The sequence below is a fragment of the Prinia subflava genome, chromosome 8 (assembly GCF_021018805.1).
Source record: "Prinia subflava isolate CZ2003 ecotype Zambia chromosome 8, Cam_Psub_1.2, whole genome shotgun sequence".
In the NCBI taxonomy this organism is placed as follows: Eukaryota; Metazoa; Chordata; class Aves; order Passeriformes; family Cisticolidae; genus Prinia; species Prinia subflava.
Genome location: NC_086254.1, coordinates 11,152,945 through 11,180,500, shown reverse-complemented (window position 1 = coordinate 11,180,500; position 27,556 = coordinate 11,152,945). Strand labels below are relative to the sequence as shown.

Below are 27,556 nucleotides of genomic sequence, written 5' to 3'. Positions count from 1 at the left end.
TAAAAATTTCTCTTTGCAGTAGAAGGAAAGAGATGAAGACAAAATTTCCCTTCAAGATAATAGCCTAAAAGCCAGAAGGGGAATCAGGAATTTGAGGGTGAAGGAGGGTGCAAGGGGTGGAAAGGAGGAGTAATGCAAAAGCTTTATCCCTCATGACATCAAATATCATAAGGTAATCAGAAAGAATTTTACCTGAGTGCACAAAATGCACATTACAACATTAATGATCTTGCTCATGCTACATGGATATGGGATCTGATTTTTTGAAAATGTTAGCTTCTGCAGGATGCAAGAGGAGACTAGTGGTACCATATCCTTAAGATTATTTATTTACTGTTCATTATTAAATTATTTTTCATTTCCTCCCTGATGCTGCAGATGCTCCTTTTCAAAATAAATGCCATTGGACTGAACCTCACACTTCATTCATGCATGAGATCTGCATGCATGAGGCATATTTTTATAATGACTGTGCATAAAGCCTGGGGAACTAGAGGCTGGAGAGCAGCCACACAGAAAGGCAACTTGGAGGTCGTGGTCAGTAGCCAGTTGAATATGAATCGACAGTGTGCCCTGGCGGCCAGGAGTACCAATTGCATCTTGATGTGCATCAGGCACAGCACTGCCAGCCTGTCTAGGGAAGGTGACTGTCCTGCTGTGCTTTGGTGTGGTGGCCTCACTTGGAGTCCTGTGTGCAGTTTTGGGCACCGCAATACAAGAAAGATAAAAAAACCTATTACAGGATGTCCGAAGGAGGGCTGTAAAAATAGTGAAGGGTCTGAAGGAGAAGCCATATGAGGAGCAGTTGAAGTTTCATGGCTTGTTCAGGCTGGTGAAAAGGGGACTGACAGGAGACCTCATAGCAGTCTATAGCATCCTCATAGAGAAAGTGGAGGGGCAGGCACAGGCAAATTCAATGAAGAAAAAAAATCAGTTTTAAAAGGGCATGGATTAGATCTCTGTGAGGTGACCCTAGAGAAGGTCACTGGACAGTTAGCTTGGCATTGTAGAAGAGAGCAGGATTCAAAGTTGTTCTCCTCCTCCATGCATACGTCTGTCTCCAAACACTTGTTTATGTGCTTTTTTTATTCTATCTGCTCCTGTCTTCCTGGACATAGCATTATGCCACCACATAAGACTGTTGAAGTGTCATTGGAACACTCTTCACAAGCCCTAACATCAAGCACAATTACATTGAGTAATTATTTATACTGAGTACAATTACATTGTCATGGTCGGTACTTTTAAGCAGGAAGTGTAAAACTTGAACTAGACAAGATAGAGGAAAAGAGAGGGCAAGGCTTACAGATGAGGTCTGGGGCATGACAGATTAAAAGACATGCAGACAGACCATGGGAAACCTGTCAATTGAATCTATTTCTCTGAAGCTAAGTTCATAAGGTATACGAGCTCTGAGATGAACTTTCCAACACAGTTCTATCTACTGTCTCCAACAGCCAAGAGGATCTCCTGGCTTCTGTGGCAAGTGAATGGGAATTCTCCTTCCTGGAAAAATTTAGAGGATGTCTCTGTTCTTGAGAGTATTCCCACCACACGTAGCTCTCAATTGAACCAAGAAGGTTGGTATCACTGAGCCCATTTTTGAGGGGTGGTAACTAAAGAGATGAAACAATTTTGCCAGGGTCACAAAGCCAAACAGAGCATAGGCACCTCACACAGTGTCAGCTCTAATTCATCACACTTACTTGAGCCTGAAGTACTTAAGATCAGTTGAACTTCAATTTTCTTTCTCAAGTGTGTTGCACAGAAAAATGAAGTTTACATGCTACCATTACTTTAAAAACCTGTACCTTTACTACCATAAATTTTTTCCTGGATCACAGGTAGAATGAATCCTCTCTTCTGTGCTAATGCAGCACTTGTATAGACACTTGGTGGTCCATTCACAGATCCACAGGTGACTTGCACTCCTTATGAAGAGAGAGGCATTCTTTCACTAGTCACTAAAATTTATTCATAATATATCTTAATGCTAGACTACCCCCAGTGTGAGGAATTTTAGACCTCAGGTGAAAAGAACAAAAGAACGAAAGCAAGCAAGCAAGCAAACAAGAAAGAAAATATTTTGACAAAAATGGCAGCCTACCAGAGACTTCTGAGCAAGAACTTGTTTGCATCTACAGTTAGGGGTACAATATAGAGACTTGGTAACCCTGCTTTAAAGGCTAACAGGTAAAGCCTTCACTACTGATTTCTGTATATCATAAAACGCAAGCTAAATTTTTAACTTAATTTTTAACAGCAAATTTTTGATACATGGGCAGAATCCCATTCTATCATGGCAATTTACCAAATCCTTAAATTTCCTCTGGCTTAAATGGAGCTGATTTCCTCCATGAAATGAATCGATAGGGTTTCAGCTGTGTGTATTTTTTTCGCTTCACCTGGATGCTGCCGATGCTTCCTCTCCTGCTACTGTTCCGACTCTCATAAGCTGCATTAGAATTATAGCAGATGGCATCAAAGCCCAAAATTCCTCCAATGCAGTCACCTATAAGACACACCTGAAAAAAAGATTTTTTTTTTTTGAGATGCAGCAAGTGTTTTTAAAAGAGACGAAATCATCACAGTACTGCAGAGGAGCTTCTGTCTTACTTCATCCCCTTATTACTGGTTTTTACACTTTGGTTTATATTGCAGCTACTTTTTTCTACTTTCTTTTATCATCAGAAATATGCCCTAAGCAAAGAATATCTGTCCCAGGGGACTATTTTGATGAGTGGGAGTTCTGCCAAATGTATTAGAACTCTCCCAGCTGCTTGCAGCCAGATTCCAGCTTGGTAAGTCCACATCACTGGATGACCAGTGTCACAAAGATTTCAAGGCACTCAACATTTCCTTCCGAGTCATACAGGGGAGAGAACCTTACAGACTGGTACTTCCCTGTCAGGACAAGGGAACAAAACTTCAAAATGAGGTATTAAGCAGAGAGATTCACTCTTGCTTCACATTTAATATAAACATAGAAGCTACCTTCAAAGTATGGATCTGGCAATTCAAAATACATACGTTACTAAAACTGGGAATTCAGGAGTAATTTTATGGTAAACCAGAATCTCCCTCACAAGCCAATTCCACTGAACACCTCCCCATCTCACATGAGATGATTCTTTCTCCCTGTTTCCCTGCCTGTGTCTGAGCATGAGTAACAGCTTGATAACATGCCTCAGCAAGCCTCTCCTTTCCAAACTGAAGCAATTGTCTAATCTGTTGTTCCCAAATCTGATTAGCATAACAGAAGATATTACAAACCTTAACTTACTTCTAAACTGAATTCAGCTTGACTACAACACTAAACTACAAGTTTTGGATAAAGGATGTTGTGCATGTTGTCTCTTAAGTGAAGAATGTTAGGAAAAGCGAGTTCTTCAAGATGCAGGTAAGGAAAAAAAACTCCTCTCAGTGCATATCCATGTAGCACTCTTCCTATTGAGTACATTTCTTGTACTCAACTAAAATGATAAAAAAAACTTTAAAAATAAAATAAAATATCAAAATACGGAGGCGATATCTATCCTAAGGCATTTCTGTTTTTAAAGTTGTGTACAATTGAACAGCATGCCAATTTACTCTTTGATTTTCAAATTCCTATGCTGCATAATGAAGTCCACAAAGAGCTAAAAATCTTATGATACAGGTATCTTTAATAAAATTAACAGCATTATTTTGTAGGGAGTTTGCAATATCGTCTTCTATTTACCATTGGATTTCTAATTGTTACTATTATTGGCATTAAGGTAAGGGAATTAATTTGTTCCAGATACTATATAAAATCAAAAAGGCAATCTCTGATTTCATGAACTTGTAATGTAAATTGACAGAAGAGACAAAAAATATGAAAGGAAAGATTCGCACAGGGCACATGTCAGGATATATGATATATACTCCATCGGTACAGGTCTTACTTGGAGGCAGAGCTGAAATTTCTAAGGAGGAAAGCAAAGCACTTTAGAGCACACAAAGAAGTCCCATTTTAACAATGCTGCTAGCTAATGGTGAAAATTCTGTGGAACATACATAGGTCAAGTAGACTCTTCCACAAGAAGTGATATGTATCATTTGTAAACCACAACAGAGAGACTTTTTTGTAGCTTTGTCAAAGAAAAAAATCATAACACTGAAGTTCTATTGAGAAAATGTTCATATTATTTTTGTAACTGGTATCATTATTCTTTACATAATTTCACCTTTCATAATGTTCTGTCACTGCAGCTGGGCTGGTTTTATGCTTTAACCAGGAGCAGTTTACTATATGTAGTAAAAATGCCTTCCAACCAAATTTTAGTCTAAAAATATTGATGTATCACAGAATAATCTTATTAGGGCCATGGAAAAGAATTTGTGTAACAGGACACATGCTTCCCTTCAAAGTTTACACTGTATTCTATATTAATGGTATTTTCTTTCTTTTCCTGAGGTGTGGAAGTCACTGTACTTAAAGGAAGTGCATGTTCCTGGCAATTGTAGATGGCCCCATTACAAAATAATATCAGTAGCTCAGGGTATCAATATCATGTTTCTGTGTGAACCAGGAGGTTTTGCAGACTAAAGATGGTGAAGTAGGAACAGTAATAGACAGTTACTGTCAGTTGAAAGCAACCTATAGGTGACTTCACTGCTGTGTGGGTCACCAGAAAAATCACATTATTTCCCCAGAGTTAGAAAGAAATCTGCAACACTGCTAGCAACTGAGTATTTGTCTTCTATGTTTCATTACTGTCAATTGCTTTATTACTATAGTGATTGAGGCAAAGAAGAAATAATAGTTCAGTATTGGATTTCTTGGGATCTTAAAGGTGTCCCAATTTTCCCATGAGCTATGTCTGAAGAACTCATTAACACAGAGGATCATTTGTCTCAGCCTGGCATGCTTTTTCACTATGTACCCTGCTTACCATACCATAGCAAAGAAAGAAGTTAGGAGTCAAAATGCTTGTGGGAGAATGTATATAATCTTCCACCAGCTGAGTAAATCCATGTGAGATAGTGCACAGAATTCCAGAAATGCCAATGTCTTGTCTTGTGCTGGACATTGAGAAGGCATTTTGTGTATGTGATTCCATGCTAGCACTCATTCATCCATCGTATTTGTAGTGTTCCACACTCGTAACTCAAACCCCTCAACACAATAGCTTAAAAAGAAACAGCCTTATTCTGAAGAAATTTTACTTTGATGTAAGAGAAAATAGTCCTACCTGTCCATTAAAACCAGCCCCATCAGTAGATTTGAGAAACTCATTGTAAACTTGATTTGCTCTACTGATCACCATGGCAACTGCATCCTGGTACTGAGGAGATGAAACAGCCAGCAAAGGCAAGGCAGCCAGCGGGATGTGGTCTTCACTGCTGCTGAGACAACTCTCATCATAGCTGTAGGGATTTAGGCTAGAAAAGGACATGTTATCATCTGGAAAACTGCAAGAGGCAGCACACAGGAGAATGAGCAGTTACTAAGAGAAATGGGTTGGGCTATTGCAGTTCACAATGAGCAAACACAGGAAGGATCATTTTCTCAGAGAATTCAACTCCTTAAAAAAACCTCGGCATTACTGCTTTAGGTGAATGGGATCACAGTAGAAGGTATTTCTGTAGTTAGACACATTTGGTGCAATTGTTCTACAAACAACTAGACATAATTTTGAATGGCAACAACATGATTACATTTCAGCTTTTGTTTCCCCCTGGTATAATAACTGACTACACCAGAGAGCAGAATCCAACCATCACAACGGAATAGTTTCCCAGAACACAAGTATGACAAGTATACTGTTCAAAAGCACATTAAGATATTTTTCCCAGTGTCCAGTCTTTTCAAAAAGATGAAACAAAGCTGCACACATTCTGAAATCACAGCAAATGTTGGCATAGTAACATCTGGCAAAAAAGGAGATGACTTAATTGAAAATGCAATCTTAAATTTGATAGAATGTCAGCTTTACTTTAGTGGATGCGCACCCTGCAAGTTTCTCACTGATTTTTACTCATGAGTGGGAAAACAACTCACAGAGAGCTAAAGATGGAAGGCACATCACTGTCTGCAAGTTCTAAGAGTAAGTTGACTGTCCTTTAGAGATTCAAGAAAAGTCAGAAGTATTTTGGATAATGCAGCACATCAAAAGTCCATCCAAAAGCCACAGGCAGACAACTTGAGCAGTATTTTCTATTCCTTTTTTTGGGAACTTGGTGGACTGTCACAGTATTTAAAAGCAAGCTGCCTGAAATGTAATTAGTCTGTATCTTTGCTAAAACTCATATCCTTGAGACTTCTACCACGGCAATAGAGGAAGAACAGAAAACATGTTGGTCTGTGTTCATGTTCTGAGCCTTACTGGACATTTTCACATTTGCCTCGGGCTGAAGCAGACCAGTCACTTGGTATTTTTCATCCAAAGTAGTGAAACAGTTTCTAGGTCCTCAAGCTCAGCTGGCCTGCCAAGCTGTGTCAATTTATCAATTAACACAGGTTCATTTTGCCAGCTGATTAGATCATCCAAATGCATAGCAGATATACCATTATGAATACTAACTCAAAAATTAAAACTGAACCTTCAAAACCTACATAAAAACCTCTAATTTACTAATAAAATTGGTAGATAACACCTCAGAAAGGGAAAGGAAGAAACCTAGGAGAAAAAAATCCAACATATCAAATAAATACTTGAAATGGAAAAAAATACCTGCGTATGTTTTCACAATAAAAATAAGATGGAAACAATATTCACAAGAGAACTATACAAACCAGCAGCAATGGAAAAATAAATAGGTGGCAATTTGCTGTTTTTCCCCATAGCTAAAGAAGTGTAGATAAAACTGAAATAGAGCAATTATTGTCAAGACAAACAGGTAAACGGCATAGAAATGAGGGTTTGGGTTTTTAAATTCCAATGTGTTTTATTGTAAAGGTATAGCCACAGTGACCTCCATTGTTATTACAGACACAACACAAAGGAAAGAAACATCCAGACCACCAAAAGAATCTATGGAAGAGATGAAGTTGTTTGTCACAGGGGACATGCTAAGTATTAGTGCTGAAGCTCAGACAACCAGGCAAAATATCAGTGCTGAAGCTGAAGAGAGCACAAATCTTGTTATCTTGAAAATCATCAGGTTGTAAACATCAAACACTTACACAAAGGCTGGAGATGGAGAGGGAAATCACACAGAAGCAGCTGAAATCACTAAGCACCTGAGAGATAAAGTCACCAGTGTTAGAACCTAACACCTCCCCAGTGAAAGGCAACAAATGACTCAGCTACAAGACAGGCCTGATCTTTCATGGTGGGTAAGTGCACACCTGGCTCTCAGGGAAGAAGGGATTGATGCGACAATGGCATTTCCAGCAGGAATAACTGAGACTGCATAACAGAGAGGGAGTTGAGGAGAAAGCAGAGGGGAAAATCACTTATATGGTAACACTTGTTTGGGTAACTACCATGTGGATTTTTTTTACAGATATGGTTTGTTTTTCTGTACTCAAAACACTCTCCAACACACCCTCCTGCCCCGAGCCCTTCAGGGCCCCCTAGGCCTCACCATGGTGTCACTGGTCTGCTGTGGGCCCAAGACAGAGGTGTGTGGGTGTCCTCAGCAGCTGGGGCATCGTGATGCTGGCGGAAGGCCTGGGGGAGGCACTTGGGGGGACACCACCAGTGGTCTGGAAGTGACCCAGAAGGATCATTGAGTACGACTCTCAAGTGAATGGCTCACTAAAGGATGAAACCCACAATCTTAGCATCAGTAGCACCATGCTCTGATCAGCTGAGAACATCTCAGGGTCACCTTAACATGCCCTATTGCCTGCATCTCCAGAAACTGGAGACTACCTTCAAAGCTAGTACAAAATCTTGTACCACTGCTTAGTCAGTTATCTGGCTCACCCTCACTGAAACACTACAGTAATTAAAACCACCCTTCCTCCACCACAGTTTGTTAAACACCTTCATGTTCCACAGCTGCATTTTGAAGTTCTGGCTATGAAAGCTGCTGGCATGAGGCTACAGAAATGTGAGAGCCAGGAACTGTCTCTTCTTTTGTCAGCACCAAATGGGTACATGTCAAGCAGCTCCACAAAAGAACATACCACTACAATACCAATCTTGTATCACTGCTCAGAATGATTCCATAGAACATTCAAACATCCCATCTGGCATTTTTCAGTCTGGGTGAATATTCTGTGCTGCAGCAAGAGGGAATAAAGAAACAGAGAAAGTTGGAGCTGTGTTCATTTGGGCTGCCAGCACACATTCTTTCTTCTACTCTACCAGCTCCTCCTCCAGACAGCTGAGACTTGCAGCCACTGAGTTCTTTGAGTGCACATAACTCTCAAGGGGTGAAGAGGAAGAAAAACCTGTTGACCAATGGCACAAATGAGAAAAGATGACCTTCCAAACACTCTTTGATGTTTCACCTCCTCTTCTATCAGTCCTCTTCCTTTACAGAGCAGCACCTTGGATGTATACACACTTCTTTCTTGGTTGTTTCCACATTGCAAATGATGCAAATGAGTTTTTTCTGTGATGCAATCAGTAAGGCACAACTTCCACCAGTCTGGTCTGCACCCTGCCACCTCTTCCACTGATCTGCAAGCATCACCATTCCTTCACTGTAAGGCCCAAAACGTGGTTGTAGACCTCCTCAACTCCTCTGCAGGGTTTTCTGCTCTACAAGAGCTTCAAATGTAACCCTGGGCACTATACTGCAACTAGAAAAAATTCTAAAAGCAATCGTCACTTAGGGAAGTCCCAGACAAAACCAAGAAAAACTGATTCTTTTCTCCCCTCACCGGAGTTCAGCAGTTAATCCTGATTTGCATTTGTAGAAGAGTTGACGCAGGAATATGTATTTCTGTATCCTTTCTCTATCGTGCCATTTAAAACATTTATGTCATGGAAAGTAGTGTTATTTCAAAATATTCTCTCATTCAATGAGAGAATTTCAAGACTCAAAAAGCAGCTGAGGAAAAGCAGCTACTGAAGTGGATACATCCAATAAAAATGGTTTTTAAAACAAATTCATCCACTTAGAAAAGGATGAAAGATCGTTACAAGTCTTGCAGTCAGCAGACGATTAAGAATGATCCGCAAAATTTCATTATGTAATATATGGGTCACAGAAAACCATTCAAGACCACTATGCATAACCCAACACCAGGGAATGCAAATCAACTTACCTGGAAACAAGAGAGAAAGCTGCTGAACAGATTGCTGGGCAGGGGACAAGTCTCATTAAGATGTGGCCCAAAGAGGCAGGGAAATGGGCTCGGGTCACTTTCTCAAACACAGAACTGAAGGTGTTGATGTCTGCCAGCTTGCTGCTGTGGTCTCCACTTCCAGTGTCTAATATGTTCCCCCCATGTAGGATCAAAATTAACACATGAGTTTTGCAGTTCTGGTGTTGGACTCCTTCCTATGAGAAAAAACAGGAAATAGGAAAGGAGGAGGCATTTTTACGGACTTTGTTAGTTTACTTGGTGTCAATATTAGCAGCGATTTTTCTTTTCCCACCCCCACTGTGATAATTTTTTGATATTTGCTTTCACTGGAGTTGGTGGGGGGGTGTGTGTGCATGTGTATGTCCTGTGCTCCATTTAATTCAAGTAGGTCTGAATCATATATAGCCCACTATGCTCTGGCACAAACCCTGTGTACCACAGATGTAGGTTTCAGATCAACAAAGATTAAGACAGCTTTGTGTACATCAGAAGTTACCATAAATACTCTGAGACTGGAGAAAAATTCCAACCTCCACAGGCAGCCTAAGCAATCATCTGTCTAGGCATCCTAGTTATTGCTTGATTTACTGGCAAGGTTCTCATTCAAAACACCACAAGTCCAAAAAAGACAAATTTCTCTGCCAATGAAAACATTCAGCAAAAGCAGATGATATAGTTATCTCAGACTTTTGAGACTGGTAGCTTCTTATTAAAATGAAAGACACTTAGTGAAAAAGTAAAAAAAAGCATCATTGCTAATATTCATAAAACTCACAAACAAATTTATGAATATGTGAATAGGCACATACACAGACAATAATCAGCATGTTTTGTAGAATAAACAAGATATTTCCTATTTGAAACCAGAAAAGCATTTTGAATGCCTCAAAATTTCACCTTTTTTTTCCTCTTTATCCCTTGATACTCATGTGCACTCCAAGAACTCATTAATACATTAAAAGATTAGATTTTTGTTGTTAAATCTTGACTGCTATTTTTTTATTCACTTTGGATGACATGATTCCTGAAGATTTTTAGATACTGACCAAATATAAACAAACTGCAAAAGCAACAGTATTGTTTTTTGTCTAAGGATTATTAAATGCTAGATTGAGTGATTTACTCAGAATCAGGCAATGTTCTGGACAGTTTATTCTTAAGTTCTGGGATGAAGGGAAATGGGTACCTTTAGCACTTGTATAGTGATGACAGAGAAATGGCTGCAAATGAGAGAATTGTAGGTTATTCCACCATCTCTGTTCAGCCCATGAATTTTAGTAACCAATAGAAGTATTCATTGCGAAGGCATTTTCCTGACCTGACTTGTATCTGCTTAAATACAGGAGAATCATGCAAGCATTTTTCAGGTTCCACTTTCCATGCACTGGAATTTCCATGCACTGGAATTTCCTTCCCCAAAAGGTTTCATTTCAGTTTTCAAAAGAGAAATTTAGTAATTCCCTTTAAAAGCTAAATGCATTTCCTTCCATGGACAATGTCTGCTTGTAAATAAGCAGCACTGCTGAGGAGTTGGTGGAACTGAAAGCCTCAAAATGGAAAAATTCAAGTGGGTCAATACTGCTGAAGTCACTGTTATGAGAAGTCTTTCAGCTGGATTTAACTGGTATCTTTCACAGGAAGACTCAAAGGGAATAAAATTAATTTGTCTCTCAGCAGTAGCTTGGCCATGATTTAGACAAGGTGCTCAATGACTAATCGACTGGACATCTGAAGTCAATCAATGACTGTCATAATTTTAAGGGGGATGTAGGATTGAATTCTTCAAAAATGGTAAACACTTCCATTACCTGTCCTGTGTGTGACTAGAGGACCTTAATCAGTTTTCTGGAAGGACCACAACGTATTGAGATTCTTTCCTTCTTCTAAAAAAGGGCAATTCTGTTTTTATCAAATTCATGACTGCTGTTGAATCTGCTTCACAAAACCTGCATTTCCAGTCAAGTACTAAGTAGACATAACAATTTCTCTTCAGAAAACTGAGTCTTATTTCCACCTAAGTATGCAATGTCTAAAAATCTTATGATGATTTTCAGGGATTGCATGTGCACCCACTAAACAAAGGAAAAGCACACTAAGCCATCAGATGAATTTACAATAACATAACATAATATGAGAACATTTTCACATGCCTAATCCTTGAAAATCACCATAGCTTGTTTTAGGAAACAATCTCACCTCATTGTCCTCATGGATTTCAATACTGCCTTGTGCAGGGAACCTTTGTTTCCTTAAAGAGGTTCTATATAATTCACCTGAAAGGAAAAGAGACATATTAGTCATATCTGTATTTCCCTGTTACATTTTTTACAGACATTTATGGAGGTAAGGTACATTATTAATTTCAAGACAGAAAGTTCTGTTCACAGGAAATCCTGTAGTCAAACAGAACAATACACGTTCACCAGTGATTCAGAGAGACACTAAGCAAGTTCTGCATCTCTAGCTTTGCCTGAAATAACTTGTTGCCCTGTCTCTTCAGGTGGAGTACATCAGATCTCAAGATCACCATGAGAAGAAAGCCAGGTGAAAGGAAAAACACTGAGTGATTCAACACGCCAAAGCAGGCAAGAAAGGCATTGATTTGATACATGACCAAAAAAAAAAGTTTGTACCCTGTAGCTAGAAGAGAATTTGTATCATCATTCCTAAACTTCTGAGATCATGAGGTAAAGTTCCAACCCATACTAAGAATCAAGCCAAGTCCTCTTTTTTTTTTTTTTTTTTATTACACAGACCATTTCAAATATCCCTAATATTTTGCCATATTAATTAGGGAGAAGTCTAGAGGAGAAAAAAAAAAAAAAAAAAAGAGAGAGAACTTGTGTTGGCTACAAAGGATAAAGTGGTGATAGTCCCAAAAGAAAACTGCTATTTCCATTACCACACTCTCATGAGAAATGATGCTGTTTCTTGCCATCTGCTGCACTACTGCTAGCCCTTCATAATGACAAATCCATCAAAAGAAATATGTTCACATGAAGGCTGTGACATATGCTTTCTATTAACAAATGAGAAAGAATACTGTAAATATACTGCAGATGCAGTTTTGCAAACTGCACTGTTTATAGGAAAATAATGGCATGCATCTCTGACCAAATCCTGTTCTGAAAATCACAGCATGAGATAGTTCCTGTATTACGTTCCATAGCTGCTTCACTGAATGAGTCTTACACATACACACGCTACTAGATCTTGTAAATGACTACTACAGAGCACAGGAGAAGAAGAAATAAACAGGGTTTAGCTGAGGATCTCAACTCAAAATGCTCCACAATTCCAGTTACCAGACCAGGCCAGATGGGAAACGTATGATTTGCAAAAGGGAAGGGGTTGGCACTTAGTGACAACATGTGCTTATGAATACAGCTGCAGGAATAAAGAACTGACATTTCACTGTGAAATCCAGGAAGGTAATGGCTAATATCCACAGAGATAACTGTGATGAAAGGAAACACCCTTCTTAACACCACACACTTCTGTAAGTCAATTCCTGCTCTTTAGCAAGCAATGCAAAATCATAGAAAGATCAAAAGTAGAGCCACATGTGAATACACTCATGAAGTTGGGCATCAGCAGCAAAGGAACCCTAGCAATGCTAGGCACTTTTCATTCTTACAGCACTCAGAAATTTTAACAGCAACACTTCTTGTACCTCCCTAAGCAGAGGTGGGAGAAGAAAGTCCAGAGCACAAAGTACTGAAGGCTCCTACACTTCAAATTGAGCCATGTTGTACTGCCCTGTGTGAGCTATTGTGTACAACAGCAGCTTCACCCTCCAGTGGTAGAACCTCTACCACTTCAGCCAACACTATAAGGCATTAATGCATTAAATAATGTCACAGGCACTTTCCTGGTACATTATAATAATCGATGTTGAATATAATTAAATTTAAAAGAAAATTTAAAATAATCATGATCCCTCCACATGCATTCCTCTTCTCAGTGTAACATACCACACAGCCTGTGCTAGTTAACAAGTGCTATTACTGTCTGTAGTTGTTGAATACCTTCAGTACAAAGGAAAATGAGAACAACTTCAACTCACGTTGTTTTTCCTGTAGAAAGCCAGATGAGCAAAATGAAGACTCTTCACCTGCAAAAGAAAGAAACCACAATGTAAACTAAAATTGCTTTACATGAACATCAAGTTCTTTACTTTTCTCCCATGTTGCTGTAAATATTTTGCAACTGACAACTACAACGCTAATTTCCAAAACCCCCATTGGCTTCCACGGAAATAGACCAGCACATGATACACTTGACAACTGCTGGAATCTATTAATCAAAATGGTTATGCTAGAAGCTAGATTTTACTTTTCATTTAATCATAAGGTAGCATAAGCAATGAAATTTATGGATAGGTAGGGAGGAATCTATTTCATAGAGGAATGCAGGTAGGAATTCATTTGATAACCTGTAGCCACTCTTAACAACTAAGGATTGGCATAACTTACCTAGCAATACAAACCAGATTCTTATTACAAATATTTAATCAGCAACTGTTTAGAGAATACTTCTGTCCTTCCATTCCCTCCCACAGTCCACCCATCCAAGGAAAGTTGCAAGTACTCAGATCTAAACACAAAAACCTAATATACAGAGATGTAAGGATATGGGAATAAGAGCCCTACCTGTAGATAAAGCATTCCTACAGCACTCTGGCCAGTACTACCATGGAGCGTAAAGGCCTTTGCCATCAGTCGACCACGACAAAACCCAAAGGTATCAGCTTACCTCTGCCTACATCTACCCTCAGAGATGGGATAAGAACACAAGTCTCTCAATCCTTTCTCTAGGTTCTTTTTTCAGAGGCCCAGGCAACATTTATTTTTTTTCCCAGAACCTACCTATCACTTGAGTACATTTAGACATGCAACAGACACAGAACTCTGCTCCTGGGGCACAGCCTGACTCAACAGAGGCAACATCCTGTTGCACGTGCCTGGCATCAAAGAACAGAATAGCAAATGACAAGGACCAGGGAAGCTGGTGGTCCTCTATGATGTGTGAGTAAAACTGCATGTGCTGCCATTGCCTACCCATTGATTTTATTGTGTTCAATGAAAGCTTCTGCCTAGTGCCTAAGAAGACTCTAGAACTTGTCTCAATCTCATGAATTAAAAACATTGTTATCCTTAATCCAACTAGGGTTAATAAAGAATAATAATAATGTTTAACTTCTCTGATGGATGCAGCAGTAAGCAAGCTCTTACAAAGTAAGAGCTCTGCAACTATTCTCTATTTTTTCAGGTGCTCCAACTATCAGTTGACAATTTGTTTTTGAAGAGAGTAAGAAGAACAGGTTTTTAATATATACCAAACAAATCTGCTTTAGTTCATTCCTTGTGCAAGCTGTACTTGTAGTACACTGCCACACCTTACCTTTCAGGAATGAAAATAATTTGAATTAGCTATTTCCAAATTTCACATACAATCTCTTTAATTTTCAGTTCCTTGACAGGACAATTCACAGACTGGTGTTCTGCCAAAGAGGTTGGGTCACAACTGTCACCTGTTCCCTGCTTATTGGGGAAGGATTTGTTGACTTTAAAGAGCAAAATAACCTGATGACAACAAGAAGTCTCTCACACGTTGAATACAAGCAAAAATAAGTTTTAGTTTTGTAATCTATCTCATAGATGTTCAGCTGCACCCAACACGGACTTCCCACTGAAGCCAAAAAATTTGTATTACCTGGTCTGCCAAAGTTTTCTCCTGAAAGAGATCACTGCAATTCATTTCTCAGCACTAAAATGCTACATACATACCTATGTAAATCTTTTAATTATGGGATGCTGTAGAATGACATTACTTCTGTATTTATACATTATCTAAAAAGTAATTGCTTTGATAGTCAGATGTTCTTGTTACCTCTTAAGAATTATGTAATACAAGCTAAACATTACCTTGATTTTCTTCAAGCTTCCCAATTGTTTCTATCTGCTCAACAAGGTCGTTGGAATTCCACTGGCTCATGCCTATGAGAATAGCACTTTTTCCTTCCACCATCTCTTCTGTAGGAGGAAAAAGAATAGAATAAATTGCTGTGACAAACAAGAGAAAAATAAAGGGTGAGAACTATTAATCCAGAGAGAAATAAACATTCATTAGAGCCCCCAAGGGGAAGGAGTGTCCAGGAAAGCTTCTTGTCTACTCATACGCTTTATAGCGATCTTATACACTTCATAGACTATGTGCAGGAAAAACATGGAAAAGAGAGGACTGTCTGAATCTTCTCTCTCTTGAGCAGCCACTGTAAAACAAAGTCTCTAATAATTACTGTCTTAGAGTGGTTGGTTGATTTTGGGGTTTTTTAATTTTTCTTAATTTGAAGAACATTCAAAAGGCAGAGCAGTGGGAAGCATGGACACACTGACCAGTTCAAGACTTTTCAAGAACATTTCTTCCCCTTTTATCAAAGCCACCTGTGCTACTTAAAGATTTACATTTTCATCAGGGATACAGAGACATAATGGAATGGAAACAAGCTCCCAGCACAGAGAAGCATCTCTTTTATTGAGATCGCATTCAGGAAGTGGGGTAGGAAAAACTGAAAGCACAAAACACAGAACCTGTAAAAACACAAAACCTGTAGACAGATATTAACTCTCTTTTGTAAAAAACAAACCCAAACCCAAACAGGCCTAGAAGCTGTAGGAAAATATTTTTCTTCAATTTAATGGCTATTTGGCAAGAAGGGTGCATTAATCCTTTCTGAATAAATTCACTCAAAGCACTTCAGTCTGGCTGGATACAACCGAGAATGGTCTTTGTACCTAGGGTGAGCACACAGAAAAAAAATAAGTAAAATAACTAATAACAGTTCTTTACTTGTTAAGGCAGATTCGGAGAATAGGTCAGATTCTGTCCTCTTACTGCCTTTCATAGAGAGAATGGCTCTAATATGGGAGTAAACATTCCCATATTAGAATAATTTAGCCAGAACATTTCTGGCTAAAAGAATAATTTTCAAATACTTGTCTTGCAGTAGGTGTCTAAATGATTTAAAAATTTATGTTCTTTCTTGTTGTCTCACATGTACCTTTCTCTTTTAGAGAGATCTTGGTACTGGAGAAGGAGAAAGATGGATATGTATCAAGGACTGTACAAATTACTTCACAGTCACCACTATATCTTATCTCTCCCTAAGTCATACCTTTATAAGCAAACAATGATAGAGGTCATTTATCAGATTTATCAGAGAAGCTGGATACAGCTAAACCCCCTGAGACCTGATGTAATCTCAGCTACTCCCTGAGACACTATCAACCACTTAGCACAGCGTTTTGCTCAGGTTTTTGTCACTTTCTCTCAGAGGATGATTTATTTGAAGTTCTGTAAGGAACAAGGGAAGGAGCCATGGTGGTTTTGGTCTCTTCCCTCCCCCCTCAATAAGTGGTTTTAAAATCCATCTGAGTATGATGGGTATTTTCAGTGATGTTTTGTGCTTAGTCCTTACTGCTTATTCATCCTGCCAACTTTTTGAAGTAACAAGAAGTGTCTTGCCCCGCTGAGCCTTACACCAGCCCCTCAGTCCAACTGCATAAATACAGATAGAAAAGCATTCAAATTAGCAGCAGTGTAGAACAAACACAGCCCTCAAGACCTCCTTAGAGTCTAGCAGTGGTGTGTCTGGCTGAGAGGTGTAACATTTTATCCACAGATAAAAATGGGAGATAATGGTTCTCTTCGCTAGATTTTGTCTTCCTGCTTTGCTCTTCTTGAGTAAAGTCCAGTGTTGGCATTGGAAGACCAAGCAGCAGCAGCACAGTCGATGGCCCTTAACACTGGCAGGTGTGTGCAGCAGGCATGAAGACCAGTGAAAAGAACTGAAAACAAATAAGAGACATGTGCCTCCAGGGCTGTGTAATGGAAGATTTTTCTTTCCACCTTAAAGGCTGTGGGGCAGGCATGTGGGGAGATCGGTGTTTGCCTGCCTGGGAGTGTTTTGGAAGTCTGATAAAATGGCCAAATGGGAATGTGCAGGGTTCTCTGAGCAGCTTTTCAAAACTGAGAAAAAATGTTAGTCAACCATGGATTTTCACATTCTGACAATTTTGTGAGGGTGTATTCAGCTGTAATTTTCATCCTCTCTGACCAGAGGCATGTTGCAGTTGTATTACAAGGTGGTTTCCTGCATCAAATATCATTTTATATGTTGACTCTGTAAAATTCCTGCCTAACTTATGGCATGTCACATGGAAAGGAATAAACAAAAGAAAGCCAGGCAACATAAAACAGTATAATATTATTTCTCCCTTTACATATGGGTTTCACTAAATTAAGTAGTTAGCCATGACAGATGAATCAACAGTCAAAACATGTACAGCTGCTTCATCTCAAACACAGGTGCCTGATTCTCTGTTTACAAGGCTGCCAGCCAGAAACATCTTTGTTCAAGAAACTGAGATTTGACCCCAGTTGTTTTTCAGAATACAAAAGCAGCTCACTAATTTTATGTTTTAATGATGCTGACTGCTGCGCCCACTGTTTCCTACTTCAGCCTGTCTATGAAATACAAATTACACATGGGTAGATGTGGGATAGCTTCCAGAATCTCCCATGAAGAAACCCCACAGTACTCAACTCCAGCTGCACTGTGCAGTTGCAAGAATACTGAACACTGATTAAGCACCCTGTATAAGTCACAGAGAATAGGTGAGAAATATAAGCAAGAAACACTGCAGAAACTGTTATGCTGGAGACAGAAAAAGGGTATCACGCTACCTCATTTTTAGGAGGTGAAAGTGACAGTCTCTGTCCTGGACAGGTTTCCCCCACATTTTCCTGACATTTAAACACTTATTTCTGAAAGGCTTTTACAGAGAAAGCAGAGATGATACTAAATTAGGAGGACCTATGGACTGCCTCAAGGGTAGTAAGGCCTTGCAGAGAGATCTGAATAGACCACTGGGCAATCACCAGCCATATGAAATTTAACATGCACGAGTGCTGGATTCTGCACCTGGGATGGGGTAATCCTGGTTAGATGTTCACACTGTGGGAGAACTGGCTGAAAAGAAGCCCTGGGGAAAGAGGGTTTAGGTTGATCGTAACTTGAATGAGTCAACAGTGCATTCTGGCAACCAAAAGGGCCAAGAGTATCCTGGGGTGCAACCAGGCACAGCATCCTAGCCAGCTAAAGGAAGATGACTCTGTCCCACTTTGCTCTGGCACAGCCTCACATTGAGTCCTGTCTAGTTTTGGTGCCATAATACAAGATCTAAAGCTATTAGAGACCATCCAGAGGAGGACAACCAAGATACTGAAAGGCCTCAAGACCAAGATTTATGAGGAATGATTGAGGTCCCTTGGTTTGTTCATTCTGGAGAACAGAAGACTGAGGGGAGACATCATTGCAATCTGCAACTTCCACAAGGTGGGTCCTGGAGAGGGAGGTGCTGATACCTCTCTGGTGACCAGTGACAGGATATGAAGAAATAAAAGTCTATCTAAATAAAACTTGATTTGAAGAGCATTTTTGGAAGGTAATTATCAAGTAATCTAAACTTGGAAATAACTTGTGTCAACTCAATATGTCCAGCAAATTCTGAGTGCATTTCTTGTTCTCGGTCTACAATGCATGCCTCGCCAACTCCAAAAATGCAGGCATCAAACTACCTTCAAAGCATTACTGAACAATGGATCTTGATGATTCAAAAGAATATTCCATCAACCATAGTAAGTGATCATACTCCCAAAGACAGAATCTAGTCACACTTTTGATCTATTCACATCAAAGAAAACGATGCCATCTAGAATGTCTGAAACATCATCATTTTAGTTCTCTTTTTGGAGAAAAAATTTGAAGTATGATTTGGTGCTCAAAGTTACAACTGCAGCTTCATATGGAATTTGGCAACATTGCTGAAATCATCAAGACATCTATTTTAAGCACATGATAGAATATTGCAAAGCACAAAAGCAGTGTGGAGGAAAATCAGCACAAGTTATATCTTTTCTATTTCCAACTCTTCCACTCACTAAAGCTTAAGATTTAAATGCACCTTAAAGAATTTGGATATCCTATTCTCATTGAATATCCAGTGGGAAGAGATCATCATCTCTCATTCTCTTCATGCTTAGATATCTTCCATGCACATTTAATTTTGATCTACAGAGGCAATTTATCACATATTATTATCTCTCACTAAAAGTCTGTTATTAGATTAACAGCTCAGTAACAGATGTTGTTCATTATCTTTACATAGCAGTTACTTTTTATTTCAAGTAACCATTATAAAAATAGATGGCGACTGTCATTACAAGCATTTCAGACTACATAGACTACTTTTGCCATTAAAACTTAAATATTTAAGGAAAGCTCTTTCAGCAAAAGCAAGTGAAATGTGTCAGATAAGCATAAGTTTGGTTCCTGGAAACAGAACCAAAACCAGAGCCCCAGTCTCCCACTGGAGGTGGGAGACTGTATATGCACATAACCTATAGATTCTTCTCCCACTTCAGAACAAAACTTGGCATGTCACCGAGCATGTCAAGGCCTCAGGATTCAGGGCCTCACAGATGACGTAGGGAGCGCTGCAGTTACCTCAGCTGGTTAGAGCACAGTGCCATAGTCACAGGTTTGATCCCCATATGGGCTATTCACCTAGAAGCTGGACTCAATGATCCTTGTGGGTCCCTTCCAAGTAAGAATACCCTGTGATGAAATCCACAAACATTCAAACACTGTCTCTTGAACAAGCAGAGGTCCCAGGCCCTTCAGTGAAAGTTCTGTGAGAGTGGAAAACCTAAGACATTGGTCTTAAAGATTGGCCTCAGTAACATGGACACTCAAGGCCTTCAGCAGGAAATGTGAACAAGAGCACTCCCACTGTAACCTCATACACTGTCTGAGCTGGGAAGGACCTGGGTCAGACCCCATGAGGTCTGCACTGGTGGCATCTTGCTGCTTCTGATGCCAGACTCAGTTCAGGGCAGCTCACTCATCCACCCCAGCATCTCACCAAACCCCTGTAAACTTAGGTCCATTCACAAATCCTAGATAGAAGAACTGATGGAGCTTTTGTCTGATGAGGACAATGTTGTCAGTTCACCCATGAAGGAGCTCACTTAATTTTTGCAAAATTGGGGGGAAAAGTGCAGAGGGGAGGACAAAAAAAGTGTACTCACCTCGCGCATCAAAGAATTCATCGTCGGAGCTCTCTACAGAGTCTCTGAGAACACTCTGCATGTGCCGCTGAGCACCACCGAATCGGCATGAGCCAGCTGGAAATACAAGGAGACTCACATTAACTCAAGGGAATGCTGTCCTCTGCTCCAGAAAAGATCCCAACTCAACCCATTAATGAAGTTTGTACAGGTGCCTCAGGAGGATGGTCATCATGCACACTTAAATCTCAACTGTCAGCCAGCCAGAGCTCTCAGGATGGCAAAAAAACATTTCCACTTAACCAAAGTGATTAAAACAAGTTCGTGTTAAAGATAAGCCTGCATTCTAATCATAAGCTAATGCAGTGACCTCAAAAAGTGAATTCTTTCCTGTTGAATTCATCTGGCTGTTCCATTACAACACTCAAATTGCACATTGTTTCTAAGACACAAAGCAGCATTTCCCCAGGACATGGCAGCAGCTCCCACTTAAATTCAATTTAACTTCTAAAAGAAGTGCCATTTTATTTGGCTCACAGATTTGCAGACAAGCTACTCAATTCTCACACACTGAACTAGTTTCATCAGAGAGCTTTGCTGTGCTGGAGCCTCGGGCTTTTATTTGAAGCTTGCCATTTGAAGACAGGAAGATAAAACCACATTAGAACAGGTACAGTAACATGAGTAACATGAGAGCTTATGTGGTCCTAAAGGATTATCATACTCAAACTGATTTGTAGTCAGTAAACCAGACTTGTCTAAATATCTGAATTCTTCTTACATCTAAGCAACCCAACACTAGAGAGAAGTAGCAAAAATATATTCCTTATATTAACAACAAAGTCTCCCCACAATCAGTGGAGAAACAGGGATCAAATCCACCATACCCCTAACAACACTATTGTAGAAAGGACACTCATTACCCACCAGAATAGTGTCCTTCGTTTTATTCATTTCCACAAATGATGATATCAGACCTGATTCTAATATCCTGAGCACCTGGCCACAAAAGCATTCTTCTTCTCTCAGTAGTAAGAGAGCAACTCAAAGAGAGGATGCATCCTTCTGTATTATTCTGGATAAAACATGCCACTAGGTCACAGCCTTTTGTTCTTCATTTACTCCACCTATAGCTGAATTAATCAGAAATATAAGTAAAGGGTGGTAGGAAGAAGCAGATTTTAGCCGGCCAAGACGTGAGCGAAAATAATAATCAATTAATAGCATTTTAATAGGGCTAAAAAAGTTGGTTTTTACAAAGTAAGTAAAAATAATAGTCAATTAATAGCATTTTAATATGTTTTTTAAAAACAGTTATTAAGGAGTCAGCATTCATTACAAGAGTACAGCACATATTGGGAATGTATCCAGTGACATCAGGCAGCTACTGGAGCCCCTCCATTCAGACACATATCTATCTTAAAATGCATCACTATAGTCATCAAAATAGTGGTAGAAAGAACATTATTCTGAACTTCAAATGAAACAACTCTGCATTGGGTCAATGCGTGGAAGAGCAGGCATTCTAAAATTTCAAAAACACAAGGTCTAAGGCACCACAAAAAACCCCAGAGTGCTGTATGGAGGGTTGGACAGAGGGAGGAAGGAAGCAAGGGAGGGAGGGAGAGAGGGAGGAAGGAAGAATCAAAGGAGGGAGGAGGCTATAAAAATAAAAAATTGTAAAAACCTCAAAGGTACTCAAAGCAAACAGCAATGCCCTGGAAAAGAATTGCCACTAGCCTGGCTGAAAATCAGTTAAAGTACTCACCCCACAAAAAAAGCTCATGGTTCCAGGGACCTTGGAGTTTGATGTAGAATACGAAGGGAGGGCAGGGAAAAGTGTCACAAATAACCAGGCATAAATTCTGGCTATGAGAAAAGACCTTGGCAGCATCAGTTTTATTATATTGCACTGGGAATGCTTCTTGATTTAGAAGCAGCTTAAACATAACCACAGCCAGCAGCACAAATCTGCATAAAGCTCACTGCAACAACTCTCCACATCTAGACTGATTTGCTGGCTGAACTGCATTGCATTGCCCTAATACATTGATCTTACTGAGTCTGCTTCCTTCTGAGCCTGCAGATTAGCATTGGACACCTTCAGAGGACTCTGTTAACATTTCTTGATTTTATTAGACACTGATATTGCCTAGACTGACTTGATTTACACTGTCAACGGCTGCATATTTTATTTTATAGTTTTGCTTCAGAGAATGAAACGACCAGCCCCACTTCAGAACACAGGTGAGCTGCTCGGTACTGACACTTTATGCTTCTATGGCAGTGAACCTACCCTTTTTCAGATCAGTCAGCTGACTCTTAGCAGCAAGATTTCAGAATTTTTGCACCCAGGGTAGCAACTTCTATTACATTCCTCTTGTTTGGTATCACAATTTCTGATCAAAGAAGGGGAAAGCATGTAGAAATGCTTTGAACACTAGACGACCAATTTGCGAGTCACAACAGTTAAACTGGAAGCACATACAGTAGTTCCCCATAAGCTTTCGGGGCAGCATGACAGAGGAACAGTAGGATATAAGTGTAACATTTCCAAAAGGTGGAAGGAGAACACCTAGAAATACACAGGTGCTTTTCTTCTAGAAGAAGCAGAAGTAAAGCTTCCTATCTAACCTGTTCTCTCTGCACAGAACTGCAAGTTGTGACAGTCACCCATTACAGAGGGAGCTGGCAGGGGCTTGCCCTGAGCAAAGAGCCACAGTAAAAGCTAGGGAGAAGACAAGGGCAGAGCCATCCTTGCAGCACTATGAACACAGGCTGAATGCTCTAGTTAGGCTAGCACTAATTGTAAGCAATTGTAATTAAGATTACGGTCGGGGATTTTCCTCATTTAAAAAGTCTTGGTTTTTTTTTTTTCTTCAACAAAGGACAGCTGGAATTTCACTGGTACTTTGCTGCATCAGTGACCTGGTGACCTGAGAGGAGGTGCTGTGATGCACATTAGGTATTGATTTCCTTACCCCTATGTATATGTAAGGATCACAACTGAAATCTATATCCTGCACAATAGCTTCCATAAGGGGAAGAGCCACAGGTCACAATCAGCTGCAACCTCTTGTGATAAGCAGCAAAATAGCCAGCAACTTATTTGACTAAAAATTGCTACAGAAATAGCTCCATGTTCAGTTATGCAACACTTGCACTTCAGCTGCAGGCAAGTCAGACCGCACCTCTGTACACGTCATCCTAATTCAGATGCGAGGCAAATTTCATCCTTGGTGTTTTTAGTGACTGTACATAATTCCAGCAAACAGCAGAAGAAACAGTTCCCACTCACATATCAGCAGCTTCTAATGCTGTCCATCCAGAGACTGAACAACCCACTAAATGATGCAATCTCTGATATGTTCCACAAATAGACCTGAGGAGCAGAACAGTCATGGAAAATGCCAATCCTACTTTCACCCACAAACACCAGCAGGGCTTGTTCTACCATAGTTCCAATAAGAAATCAACAGCAAATGAAAAGTATAAGTAAGAGAAGAATCAGCTCTAGCTTCCTCTGGTCAGGAGGCATAAACCCAAATTCTTTCCAAATGAATTCTTTTTTTTACAAACTGGCAATAATATTACATTAAGCAGTGCATGAGCACACTTCATTCCATGTGATATGAGGGTGATTCTAAAAGAGAAAAAGAAAAACACAAGAGGAATTAAAGCGACCCTACTGGTCTGCAACCAACATTCTCCAAACTAAGGAAACAGAAACAGAAAAACAGGTAAGAAGGAAAATAAGACTGAAGAGGCTCTGAAAAACAGTTTAAGAAGCAAAGGTTTTCCTCTGAAAACTGAATAGCCAATGCTGTTGATTCCCAACTTTAATCACTTTCCTGTATCCTTTGGAAGGCCTGGTGTCCAAAACACACTCATCCTGTAAGTCCCAAGCATCCTAAGACAGAACAGCTCACCACTATTGCTCACTAGTAAGCACATGTTCTGCTACCGTACCAAAAATACTGCTTCATTACTTGTTAAGCAAAGATAGTATTTAAAATGCATACCAAGTCAGGAGAAAGAAAAGGCATCTTCTTTCCATTTCCACTCCAGTAACTGGCACCAATTCTGACAGCACAAAGCAACACCACACACTACAGGCCCCAGGTCCTTAGGTGGCATACACCTGGATGTGAAACGTGTGGAGAGTACAAGAATATCTTTTGAAAAAGGAAGGAACATTTTCCTGTGGAAATGATGTCCTCTAAGCACACCTTGCCAAGGCACAGGGATTGAATCTGCTACTGGATCTAATGAGCAGAAAAATAATTTTCAAATGCAGCAGGAAGTAAGCCCAGCCCTGCTGTGAAACCACAGCCATGTTACCTTCCTTCACTGGTTCTGCCCTCTCCTCATTGAAATAGCTTTTAAAACCACTTACTGCAACTGGAAAAAACACATTACTGGAGTCATCACATCACTGTTTACAGAAGCACTTCAGAAGCAGGGCTAACACATACACTTTGGGAATGAAAGAGTGGTGAATTAATTCCTGAAACATACTTGTGAGGCCAGAGTAGCAGCACAGAAGGCTCAGTCCAGAAGATTCCATTTAAGAGTCACGCCAGCATCCCCGTCTTCTCCTTACCAATGCGTGCATCACTGGCTACCTTGTCAGGCAAGCAGGACAGATGGACAGTAAGCAGGATGACCAAAATGCCAGTCATACCAGCCCTTTGAGTACTGGCAGCATCACAGGCTGGTTCCAGAGGCCATCCCACCTCAGGTGTGCTCACATCAGACTTGCCAGGAAGATGCATTCAAGCAGCTTGGGATAAGAGCAGCAATTTTCATTGGATGCAATTACAGCACTGGGCTTTACTGTAAAACTAATTCAATATTATTCACCTCAGTGTCATACTATCACAGATTTCAAGCTTTGCAGCAGGCCCAGCCTTTTTTCTACATCTTTTGCTTGGTAATATTTTTCAATTTCCAATCAAGCCCAGACACAAACACATGCCAGAGAACAGGCAATCATAAAGAAAGCACTTCTGAATGCTATCACCACACCTAGGTAGAGATGAAACAGCACACAGTGTTCTCATAGCTACTGGAAACTCAGTCTTTTACACAGTCTTTTACAATATTGAGGATGGAATTAATCCCAATTAAAAAAAATAAAAAATAGACTATTGCACAGATTGAAACATTTCCACTTTTAGAGTTGTACCATCTGAAGTCAGGGGCATTTTTCCTAATAAAATTAAAAAGCACAAGTCATTTTTCCATTTGGATAGAGATGCTGGGTAGGAGGAATGACTTTTGCTATTGCTACTGACTGCTGTTGCATAATAATACTTCTTTCTGTTTTGCTGGTTTCAGATGCTTCTTGCCTATCCATTAAGTGATTTAACTGAGCTACCCACACAGTGTTACCTAGTGACTATGCAGTTAAGACTTACTGGAGGGCAAGTTCACCCACTATTATTTTTTAGTTATGTTTTATTTCTTATTTGGAAAATGTAAAACTGAAGAAGTACGTTACAAGGATGGGAATTTAACTACTGGAGGCACTCCTAAGACTCAGGAAATCATACAAGACAGAGGGAGATGCTAATCAGAGGAAGTCCTTGCCTACCCACCGGCCACCAAAAAAGATGAACCATATATGCCACCATTAATAGCAGGGCCACATAGAACTCATCCAAAATCACAGAATGAATCTGCATCAGAGACTGGAACTGAAATGAAATCAGTTGAAGCTGAAATGAAACACACTCAGAGGAAGAGGCTGAGTGGCGACATGGACTGGGAGGCCTACAAAACTGTGAGGCTAAAGGAGGAGAGGGAGAAAAATAACCGTGGGAGGCAAGAGGGAGGGCAGAGACAATATAAAAGGCCAAAGGGGATGGGGAAGAAAAAAGTGGAAGGTCAAGTCAAGATGTCAAGTTCCCTTGTCAAAATACACAGCTGTCAAAGCCAGACACAGTTACAGACAGAAAAAAGTCCACACAAATTGCAGGTTCTCTTGTCAAGAAGTAAAAGACCTAACTGATGGAGCAATCCAGATGCAACTGTGGTCAGAAGTCCAACACAACCAGCTCCTCTCTCCCATTTCTCATTCAATGTCCTTCATTTCACAGCAATTTCACAGTGAGAAACCCCTGGTTGTCTACTCTGTATATGCCTCCACTGGCAGTTCTGCAGCAGATGGTAAGAATGGGCATGTACTTGAATATTGAGTTCAGGTAACAAATCAAGAAACTAAGCCATGCAGGCCTTTAAGCCCCTATTTTAAGGTACCAGTGACATTTGCCATCTTGCGCTTTACAGGATTACTAGTGAGGTGGAAGAAGAGAGAAAAGAGATTTAACATGACTGTTCAGATTTCAAATCTTAGATCAAACGTTCCTGTGAACATGGTACATCTCCCAGAGCTGTTTCTTGATACTTCAGATGCCAGCTTCCTCACAGCAGAAGTTAACTTCACCCTCCCTCTCTGCAGTGTCATCACCTCCTCTAAACTGACTCCCCAAAATCAGAGAAGATATGATTATTCTCTAACCTTTTCCTGCAATGACTGTAGGTGGACTGCCTGCAACATATCTGAAAGTCTCAACTTTCCTAGTGCAGAGATTCTGGCTTTCTGAGGAGGCTCTGGCATTTTTGAGTCACTGTGCTCTGTTAAAAATGAAGTCAGCTCTGAAGAGCAGACACGCTACCACTCCCACAGGGACATGTGCAATTGTCTCTGTGTGGCTTTACAGTCGACACTCTTGCAAATGCTCAAGCATTTCCACCAGAGACTATTTCAAGTGCTTAATGTCTGGAGTTCAATAGGTGAATCTGGCTACTCAAATGAGTCAAGTGTGGACCAGGTCTAAAAGTGCTTTACAAGCAACCTGTCATTCAACAGTGAGCAAACTGCACATTGTCACTACAACTTTGGTCTTCCTTTCTATTTGGTGTAAGGCTACAGCACTGGCAAGGGCTGCAAGGTAGGATACATACAAGTAAAACAACTGTTTTATATTTGTACATATTGCAGCTCACACTGATAAACTCAGTAGGCTCAGTTTATAAAAGCAGCACATTTTCCCTAGGCCTAGACCAGATAGTTTCTTCCAGACCTCCTTTGTGAATGGTCTGCTCTTACTTTTCTTTGCATAAGTAGTGACATCACAAAGCTTCTTTCAAAATACATACTTTGTCAGTGAAATCACATCCAAGACA

At 40.0% G+C, this 27,556-nt stretch overlaps 1 protein-coding gene across 5 annotated transcripts in view; it reads right to left on the bottom strand.

Annotated features, from left to right (window-relative positions):
* The window catches only part of PITPNM3 (PITPNM family member 3), a 46,650-nt gene that overhangs the window by 16,433 nt on the left and 2,661 nt on the right, over positions 1 to 27,556 (bottom strand). For all 5 annotated transcript variants that reach the window (XM_063402997.1, XM_063402999.1, XM_063403000.1 and 2 more), the window contains exons 2-8: positions 20,387 to 20,482; positions 15,160 to 15,267; positions 13,299 to 13,346; positions 11,429 to 11,505; positions 9,191 to 9,426; positions 5,217 to 5,406; positions 2,406 to 2,525 (exon numbers count right to left, since the gene is read on the bottom strand). In XM_063402997.1, the coding sequence (XP_063259067.1) occupies positions 2,406 to 2,525; positions 5,217 to 5,406; positions 9,191 to 9,426; positions 11,429 to 11,505; positions 13,299 to 13,346; positions 15,160 to 15,267; positions 20,387 to 20,482 (875 nt within the window). The remainder of the gene's footprint in view (positions 1 to 2,405; positions 2,526 to 5,216; positions 5,407 to 9,190; positions 9,427 to 11,428; positions 11,506 to 13,298; positions 13,347 to 15,159; positions 15,268 to 20,386; positions 20,483 to 27,556) is intronic.